At 33.0% G+C, this 11,202-nt stretch overlaps 1 protein-coding gene across 1 annotated transcript in view; it reads right to left on the reverse strand.

The window, feature by feature from the left end:
- Nucleotides 1-11,202, reverse strand: part of RNGTT (RNA guanylyltransferase and 5'-phosphatase) — a 282,512-nt gene that overhangs the window by 201,670 nt on the left and 69,640 nt on the right. Inside the window, 2 exon segments of the mRNA XM_081829361.1 lie at nt 1,919-2,083; nt 6,962-7,067. Coding sequence (XP_081685487.1) covers nt 1,919-2,083; nt 6,962-7,067 — 271 coding nt within the window.

Consider the following 11,202-nt stretch of genomic DNA (forward strand, 5'->3'; position numbering starts at 1 on the left):
CTGTTCACTCTCACTACTTCCATTCAACATTAAGAGGCTCTACTGCCCCTTTTTCACAGATGACATGCTTGTCTATGTAAGAAGAGCTGATGAAATCTACAAAAAGCTATTAGAGGAATAAGTGAGTTTAGCAAGACTGCAAGAAAAAAATTAATATACAAAAATCAATGTATTACTATACATTATCAACAATTAGAAACTGAAATTTTTTTAAATACTATTTATATCAAACAGTATGAAATAAATCTGAAAAAAGTCAGATGAGTAAAACCTGATCCTTAAAACTACAAAAATGTCTGAGAGAAATTAAAGACCTCTAAAATAAAAGGAGAGAAATACCAGGTTGATGAACTGGAAAACTCAACATTGTTAGGGTATCAATTCTTCCCCCTAAATTGACCCATATATTCAAAGCAATTCCAATCCAAATTCCAGCGTGCACTTTGTAGATACTGACAAGCTTATTCTAAAATTCATATGAAAATGCAGAGGCCTAGAATAACCAAAACTTCAAAAAAGAAGTACAAAGTTGGAAGATAATCCTGTCTCATTCAAGATTTAATTTGAAAAGTAATCAAGATAGTATGGTACTAGTGTAAAGACAGACAAACACAATCAAGGGAATAGAACAGAGACTAGAAAAAGACCCAAACACATGACAACTTAGTTTTCATAAAGGTGCAAGAGCAACTCAATGAAAAAAGGACAGTCTCTTCAATAATTGGTGCAGAAACAATCAGATATTCATATGCAAAACAAATAAATAAAAATCTACCAAATGACTAAAAACAACTCAAAATGTCTAAGCTATGGAATAAATTATAGTACACTGATAAGATGGAAATCTGCACATCTGTTAAAAAAATGATCTCTACATACCAATAGGGCAAAGGGACTTGAAATATATTGTTAAGTAAAAAAAAGCAAAGCATAGAACAGTGTGTTAAGAAACACCTCTTGGATAAGGTTGGTAAGAATATTAATAAATGTATTTGCTTATATATGCAGAGGAAAATTCTGACGGATACAGTTAGTGCTAATGGCAACAGTTATTCTTCTGAAGTGATGAATAGGAAACTTTCAGAGAAACTTTGCTGCATGACTCTTAACATTTTGTAAACCATATTAATCCATTTAAATAATTCTTTTTTAATTGGCCTTCAAGCTATAAATACAAATAAGTTGTAATTTATATGCAAGGGCCAATACCAAATTGAGTGGATATGAGCAGAAGCAGGTAAGATACAACAAAAATTTACATCATCTAGCATGTGGGATTATACTAGAAAGTAGCTTAAAACACGTAATTGCATATGTTGCTATACTTCTTATATTATTCTCTCATAGCCACTCTTCTCCAAAACATAATTTCATGCACATTTTTACTGTCAAATACTATGTAGCGGTTAAAAAATAAATGGCAAACCTCTAAGCACTGACCTGGAAATATTTCCAAGCCACAATATTAAGTGAAAAAAACAACAATCCAAAAAGATTCAGTATGAGCATTTTAAGTATCAAAACAACAGGAAGAAATAAAACTCTCAATATATGTGTGTATGCAAATGAATTTTTTAAATCAGAGTATGCACCAACCACTGGTGACCTTCAGAAGGCATAACAGGTGATTTTCACACTATACCATTCTTTACTGTTGATAGCCTTTTAAAAAACATAACATAGATCGTGAATCAAAAATTATTATGAGAAACAAGAAAGTAACCCAGTTTAAGTTTCTACCACTGAGAATCTTACTCTGGAGAAGACTTGGGAATTGCACATGTTTGTCCAGAATAGTGCTATATTCAATTAAAATAATTTCTGAAAAAATCAAGACAACTGGGCAGTAAAATGTCATTCATATTCCTCTCACAAGCTGAATTATGACACACTGTAAGTACTAATTAGAAAATTTTACCTTTCTTGAAGTATAGATGTCAAAAAATGGCTTATTTCTGACACTAAATGGTTCCTGTGTTTTGTCAATGAGCCCAGTCTTCATTTTTTCATGTCGAGGACTTATTATTTCTCTTTCTATACACTGCAGACGAATATTAAAATCACAATCTCCAACTGGCTGTGCCTGAATTAAATGAGACAATTATTTAAATTTCAACACTGAAAACTATCTTATCAGCATAATTATTAAGGCCGTCACAGTATACATAGCAGTCTATGTAAAGAGCATCCTTTGGAGTTGTCCAATGCACAGCCTGCACAACCACACATGCCAGTCCTGATTTCACTAAACACACCTAAACACATACACGGTTGTTTATTTTAAAATTGTAAGTGCATAAAATAGTATGGGAGAGTGGCATAAATCTTCTCTAAGTTGGTCTGAAGTTTTCACATCTGAATTAAAGTACTAATATACTCACTAATCATTTTATTATTTGAATTAGTAAAATTATATGAATTAGTAAAATCTGTATAAAACTACAATCCACATAATTCAGGAAAGTATAAGCAAATAACACATCAGAATAAGCAACACAATCACTTTGTTGCTTAAAGCACTAATGCTTTACAGACATCAATAAGTAAAAGATAATTATTAGACAAATACATGCTCGACTCTAAAAACTAATATAGAACAAAGTCTCCATAATATACTCAATTATAGTTATAAATAAAGTTCTCCATATATAGTATATATACAATATGGTACATATATGTGGTACAAATGATTCAAACCATAAAGTAAAAAGTGCATAGACTTTTTCTGTAAATTGAAGGTAGAGGCTTACCCTATCTTAATGGCATATAATAATACAGCCTCTAACATCTCATCTGGGTGACAGTAATCGTCCAGATTAGTAGCATCACCTCATATCAAGTACCCCTCTTCTTTACTTTGCAATTGGACACCCTTCCATAAATTTTTCTCACCTTTTCCTCTTCTTCCTCTAATCTATACTACTCAACTAACATTTACACAACCCAATGTTTCCAAATAGGTAGGTGACAGTATTTGCTTAAGCTGTGGACATTAAATATGCCTTAAGGAGGATCTTTTCTTTTGGAAGGATGACAATTTTTACACTCAGCAAAGAATAAGGAGCAAAACAAAGCGAGTAAGCCCTAGGTACGAGGTAGTTTATGTTCCCTTTACACAAAGGCATACAACTGTTTGCAAAAGGTATGTATTGAGGAAACATCAGTAAATAATCACAAAGTCCATGTGTAATCTTTTCCACGTCACCTACATCATCAATAAGGTTAAAAAACCTAAAATATTAGGCTTATTTATTTGACCGATTAGATGAATTCAGACCCCTATAAAGTTAATGTGGAACAAGCAAGTCGTCTGCTTTTTTTAAAAAATAGTCTAACAATTGTCTAAAAATACTTAAGTAGTCTAAATTCTCTCCTAAATACTTTTCACTTAAAAATATATATATACAGTGTATGTGTATACACACACACACACAAATCAAAACAACAAGAAAAAATTGAAAGCAAGTTCACCTTCAAATCTATGCTGCCTATAGGAAAGGAAGCATTTGTTAGGTAGATGTTAAATCACTGAAAACAGACAACAGAAAGAACTCAGTAACTACTAACTAACTTGCTTCCTAGTTTTGAATTCTTTCTCACTTCAAAATACTACCCATGTTGCCATTGGAGTTATCTTTCAAAACAATGAAAGTGTGATCCTATCATTACCCTAACTAAAACCCTTCAAAAGTACCCTATCACATCCAGAACTAAGCTAAAATGCCTTATTCAAGTCACCTGGCCCCCTACTCAACAATCTATTCACATTTCTTGCTGTGTCCCACATCCCACCACACATCAAGTACACTAATAACCTCTAATGCTCATGACCTCCATGATTCTATCCTTCAAAATTAATCCATGTAACTTTCTCTATCTGCAAGTCCACACTTCTATGAGTCAACTTTACCCTGGTTAAACTGAAATATTCTCACCTCTCTAGTACCTTTCATATATTCCTGTATCTCTAATATACCTTTACTGTTGTTATACTATTATAATTATTTCTTTACATTTATTTCTCATCCATAAGATCGATGGTCCACAAATTTCTTTTGATTTTGTACCCAATCTAAGTACATATCCTAACAAATGCTTACAATTTATGCACGTTAATTTTTAATGAGCTGCCTACAAGTACAACTGTGTATGTTATAAAACAGACCAAAATTGAATAAACAGACAAAAAATAAACAAAAGTTCTACTTTCTTCCCAAATCCCACTGCTGAAATGGCCTTCTTTGGAGGCCAATGTACTGAATTACGAATTCCCTGAAGGCAAGAAATTATGTCTTATTCATCTGTGTATATCCAATATCTAGAACAACAGTTGACATATAAAAGATGATCAATGAAATTCTTGCTGGACAAAATAAACTAAGGGAACTAAAAAGATTTTAACTATTTTTTCAAAACATCATTTTTTTCTAATAGTGACCTTGATTTGGTGATTCAAAATAAGCTGGTTAATCATAAAGGCTCAGTAAATTAAAGAATTAAATATATGATGCTTTCGATTATAAATATATCCTAATATCAGAAATGTGAAAAAAAAAAAAAAGAAATGTGAGGGAAATGTGACTTTAAAATCAATGAAATATGGCAATAGGCACTCAACAAATACTTACTGAGTAAGTAATTATAGACCTAGTAAAAGCATAACTTAATAATTTTTACAGCAAAATATGGATGAATTTCCTAAACAAGACACAAAAGCACAAACTTTGAGAAGGTCTAGTAAGTCTGATTTCATGAAAATGAAAAACTCCCCCGTGCATCAATAGATACTAATTTCCAAAAGATACTGTTTGTCACATACATAACCAAAAAAGGATTAGAATGAAGAAAAGATAATTCCTACACATTAAGAAGATTGACAACCAAATAGAAAAATTAGAAAATTATTCGAACTTACAATTAAATCTCAAAAGAAAAATCCAAACAAGTAAAAATGAACGTATGAATCAGGCTTAACTTCATTAGCAACAATGGAAAAGCAAATTAAAACAAGATCAGATGCCATTTCACACATATCCAATTAGCAAAAATTTTAAATTCTGATAATACCAACTGTGGTAAGTTGTTACACCTACTTCTGAGAGGAATTCAGCAATGTAGCAAATACACCTGAAGTTGCCAATTCAGTCAGAATCTCTATGATGTAGGTAGGGGTGAGGAACTGTACTTTTAAAAACACCTCAGGTGCTTACATTCCAAGAATGAGAATTGTCCTAGAGAAATTCTAATGTATGCACACAAGAATATATAAACTGTTTAATAGTAGTATAACAGCAAAATATGGAAACTCAAATGTTCACCAAAAGGAAAAAAAGACAAATTCTGTATATTTATACAAAGCAATACTCAATAGTAATTAAAGGGAATGAACTAAACCTATCTGTATTAATACAGAAAATCTCAACAAAATAATGTGGAGTAAATGCTCGGTACCACAGTACAGTACGGTATTTATATAACACTATGAACTTGCACAACAATACCACATATATTTTATGGACACACACATAGGTAGTAAGGTTATTAAAAACATTCATGGAAATAATAAACATCAAATACAGGGTAGAAGTTGCTTCTGGGTAAGAGGGTCAAAAATAGAATAAGTGAGGTGTGCATGAGAAACTTCTACTGGATCTGTAATGATTTATTTCTTATTAAAAAGAAAGTGGAGTAAAAATGACAAAATGTTAAGCTTTAACAAATCTGGTGGTTAGTACATGTGTATTCCTCATATTATTCTCTATACTTTTGTATACGCTGAAATGTTTCATATTTTTTTAAATTAGAAGGCTGTTGTCAAAGACAAAGTTCCCAGGCTAAGAAGTGAACCTGCACAGAACACATATTAAAGCAGAGCTCAGCGTCAAAAGGCACAGGAGACAAAACTCCCACATTCACAACAAAACAATGCCACCCCAACCCTTTATGTCTCATTATGGGCCAATGAACATTATTCCAAAATCTATGATAAGAGTAAGCCAATTCTGGAAAGCATTACTTCTGAGGCATTTAGTAATCACAAACTGATGAAATTAAAATTTGATGGTTTCTGACCTTGAGTCTCTTAAATAGGAAACTGTTTGAAATCTATAAATTCAACAGAAAATGAAATACGTACATTGAAATTTTTCAGGAAAAAAATGCCTTTAAAGTGGAATAATGCAATCCTGAATCTCAATACTGTAATTTAAAATATATACCCAAAAAGGAACTTTAAAAAATTTTTGTTATAAATCTTCAAAATCCTAAAACTTAAACACTTTTAATTCCAGAATTCTTAATTGCTTTCAGTCTAGTTTGAATACTAAATGACTATGCAATTTGAATAATACATGTCTAGAGGAATGATTATACATTTTCATAGATGTACACTACTGAAAGAGTTTCTCACATTTACAGAAGTCATCTTGTACCGCCTAAATAGACTGATACTATAATTAAACATAAACAGGCAGATTCTTGGCTTGTCTAAAACTATAGGAAAGGGATAGAAAATATAATTCCTATTTTTTTATATTTATAACAGAATTTTATATTTTGTTTTTAAGTTTCCTGCCTGTACTCATGAATAACATATTTGTGTCCCCAAGTTATACATTCAATACCCATAATCAGTTTCTCTCTTTTTTTTTTAAGTGATAGTAATAAAATCTGTGGACTCCTTTTTTTAATCGTGTACAGGATAACTAAAACCAAGAGTTTCCATCTTAAAAAAAATTCTTATTTTATCAGTTAAACTATCTTTCTTTACTCACTTCAAGTATCTAACAAAATCTAAAGACAAAGGAATGTGCAAAATTATTATTAAAGTATCAAATGAGTAACTAGAGTCACAATTTTTCTTTCCTACTTCTCTAAGGCAGTAACACTTTTTATTTGTAAAAACATTATCTGTTATCTCAGGGACAATTTTTATTTTATAAATTATATTAAAGGTACTTACATTGAATTTAATTATGTCATATATCAAATATCTAGGAACGGCCTGTCCATTTACTCTGTCAATAATCATTTCCTTGAAAGAGAAAAGAAGGTTAAGTTTCTTCATACTTTAATGGCAATTTCTTCAATTTGATTCAAATAAAACATACACAAAAGAAAGCACATAAACCATATATATACAACCTGATAAAACATTAAAATGAACACACTTATACCCAGATCAAATCAATAGACTGTCAACATCCCCAAACTCCCTGTCATCAATTTACTCTGTATTGAAGTAAAATGATATGACAATATCTCATTATGTTTTTCTACTTGAATTGCTATGCTATATTCTGTTTTATGTTTGAGTTCCTAAGCAACTATCAGAATAAAGAAACTACAAATTTTAAATTCCAAATATGAAGAATATTTTTTTAAATAATTTTGTGTGGCACCTGGGTGGCTCAGTTGTTGAGGGTCTGCCTTCGGCTCCGGTCATGACCCCAGGGTCCTGGGATCGAGCCCCCAGTCGGGCTCCCTGCTCAGCAGGAGGCCTGCTTCTCCCTCTCCCACTCCCCCTGCTTGTGTTCCTGCTCTCGCTATCTCTCTCTCTGTCAAAGAAATTAATAAAATCTTTTTTAAAAAATCATTATTGCTTTAAATTTTGTTATAGGCCACTACATCACAAAATTTGTAGGTATAAATGGTGCCCTTATTGTAAAATATATTCCCCATGCAACCCATGCAGTCTTTCTTGGTCCCATGTCTCTCTACTATGATCAAACAGAACAGGACAAGAGAATATATTACATATATAGCCATTAAGTGAAGAAAAAAAAAAAACTTAAATTCTGCTTAGAATTATTTTAAAATTATTAAAAGATAGGGGTGCCTAGGTGGCTCAGTCATTTGAGTGCCTGACTCTTGGTTTTGGCTCAGGTCGTGATCTCATGGGTCATGGGATCGAGCTCCACATACGGCTCCACACTCAGTGGTGAGTCTGCTTGGAGATTCTCTCCCTCTGTCCCTCTCCCTGCTTTCTCTCTCTCTTCCCCACACTCTAAAATAAATAAATCTTTTTAAAGAAAGATTATAGGTATATAATGTAGTATTTCATAAAATTTTAATTCTTTTTTTTTTTTTAAGGTTTTATTTATTTATTCATGAGAGACAGAGAGAGAGAGAGAGAAGCAGGCTCCCAAGGAGCAGGGAGCCCGATGTGGGACTCGATCCCAGGACCCTGGGACCATGACCTGAGCCGAAGGCAGACGCTTAACCATCTGAGCCACCCAGGCGCCCAAATTTTAATTCTTAATAATACATTTTGACCTAATATTATTTTTCTTTCCTCATATTCTTCCCAGGAAACTACGCAGGGTTTTTCTTAACTAATTTCATGACAGAAAATCCACAAAAAACACCTAAAATACAAAGAACACAGTGATGTAGGACAGATATACTTTGTTAAGAAACTATAATTAATTAATTACTTTGCCAAATACGTATTTGTTAACCTGCAGACATTTATGGTTATCATCCTGAAACCAACACATGGCATAAATTGAATCACTTTATTATCTTAAACTGTTTACTAAATATTTTTACTTAAATACTTGTATCTGAGAATTTTATAAACCATCAAGATGGCACCAAAAACAGGTTTCAATTCATTGTTATTGTCGAAAGTGTGTGGATGGAAATTAAGTGAACTTCCAAGTTCAGATAACAGACATCACAGAATTTCTCTCCCAAATTATCTGATGAAATGAGCAAAAACATGTATTTCTTTGAACATTAAAAAATGGCAAAACGGAAAATTTATTATCAGCAAGCAAAACAAGTAAAAATAAATATACAAGTAACAACTAAAAACTGAAAACTACCAAGACTGTGGTAAAACAAAAAGGCACAGCAGGGTTCAGCTCCAAGCCCACTAAACCCCGAGAAGCCCTACTTGTCAACTGACAAATTCTTGATAATTGTCACTATTACACTCAAATATAGATAGAAACAAATTCAGCAGTTATTCTTGTCTTCTTTTTTTCTCTCTTCTGATTGGAGTAATAAAAATAGCACAATACTCTGTGCCTAAAGAAACACTCCTGGACTCCATAATGAATTGAAGAAATAACCTGAGCATTACTGGAATGATATATGGCTCCCAATTAGCTGAAGAAAACATTCGCTAAAAGCTTTTTAAAAAGAACAGAACCCAGGGATTCTAACAAAAGACCCAATAAACTAGGCTGAGCTCTTCCCAAATGACCTCCCCACCACAATGTCCCTCTTCCCCAGAGCTGCCATCATTACCCTAGGTTACAGAAAAGTAGATAAACATAAAATACCTCAGCTTAAAACTTAGTTAAGAAAATTGGAAAACTTCTGTACTGTTGCTGGGACTGTAAAATGGTAAAACCACTATGAAGAGTGGTGTGACAGTTACATCAAAAAGTTAAAAATAGCACCTCCATAGGATCCAGCAATCTCACCTCTGGGTATATATCCCAAGAACTGAAAGCAGGGTTTTGAAGAGATATTTGCACATTCATGCTTATAACATCATTATTCCAACAGCTAACAGGTGGGAACAGCCCAAATATCCATCAACAGATGAATGAATGAATAAATGTGGTATACAGATGTAGCAGAATGTTATTCAGCCTTGAAAAGAAATCTATCACATGCTGCAACATGAATAAACCTTGAAGACACTATGCTAAGTAAAATAAGCCAGTCACCAAAAAGGCAAATCCTATATGACTTCACTTATATGAGGTATCTAAAGTAGTTAAAATCAGACAAATAGAAAGTAGAATGATGTTCTCACAAGCATACAGGTAATGAGAAGCTATTTAATAGGTACAGAGTTACAGTTTTACAAGATAATGTTCTGGAGAACTGTTGCACAAAAAGGTGCATATAGTTAACACTACTGAACTGTATCCTTAAAAATAGTTAAGATAGTAAATTTTATGTTATGTGGTTTTACCACAATTATAAATTTTTAAAAATTTTTAATAAAATCCAGTTAGGAAGGAAAAACAGATTCCCTCTTCTAACCAAACTGGAGAATCAGGAATTAGATTTACCATCCCGCCTGAAACAACCAAATGTGGACAAAATAGAGGAAGCAATAATTTTCAAGGCACTAGACATCCAACAACAAAGGACAGTAATCTTCTGATTTGTTTAGTGTATATTTTTCTGGGGTCGATGTTACCATTTTAGCATTTTGTTCTCTCATTCACCTATTCTACTCTGGACAAAATGACAAGATGGAAAAACTCACCTCAAAAAAAAAGAACAAGAGGCAGTACTGAATGCCAGGGACCTAATCAATTCAGACATTAGTAAGACGTTGGAACAGGAGTTCGGAATAATGATTATAAAGATACTACCTGGGCTTGAAGAAAGCATAAAAGACACTGGAGAATCCCTTTCTGGAGAAATAAAACAACTAACATCTAACCAAGTTGAAATCAAAAAGGCTATTAATGAGATGCAATAAAAAATGTGGAGGCTCTAACTGCTAGGATAAATGAGGCAAAAGAGAGAATTAGTGATAGAGAAGATCAAATGATGGAAAATAAAGCTGAGAAAAAGAGAGATACACGCCTACTGGATCACAAGGGGAGAATTCAAAAGATAGGTGAAACCATAAAGTGAAACAATATTAGAATAATTCGGATGCCAGAAGAAGAGAGAGAGGGGCAGAAGGTATAATGGAGCAAATTACAAGAGAGAAGAAGTTCCATAATTTGGGGAAGGAAACAGGCATCAAAATCCAGGAGGCACAGAAAACACCACTCAAAATCAATAAAAATAGGTCAACACCCCAACATCTAATAGTAAAACTCACAAGTCTCAGAGACAAAGAGAAAATCCTGAAAGCAGCTCAGGACAAGAGGTCTGTAACTTTCAATGGTAGAAATATTAGATTGGCAGCAGACCTATCCACAGAGAGTTGGCAGGCAAGAAAGGACTGGCATGATATATTCAGGGTGCTAAATGAGAAAAATATGCAGCCAAGAATACTATATCCAGCTAGGCTGTCATTCAAAATAGAAGGAGAGACAAAAAGCTTCCAGGACAAACAAAAACTAAAAGAATTTGCAAACACCAAACCAGCCCTACAAGAAATATTGAAAGGGGTCCTCTAAGCAATAGGAAAGAGCCTAAAAGTAACATAGACCAGAAAGGAACAGAGACAATATACAGTAACAGTCACCTTAAAGGCAATACAATGGCACTAAATTC

Source organism: Leptonychotes weddellii, chromosome 8 (genome assembly GCF_054177405.1).
Source record: "Leptonychotes weddellii isolate Sample4059 chromosome 8, ASM5417740v2, whole genome shotgun sequence".
Lineage (NCBI taxonomy): Eukaryota > Metazoa > Chordata > Mammalia > Carnivora > Phocidae > Leptonychotes > Leptonychotes weddellii.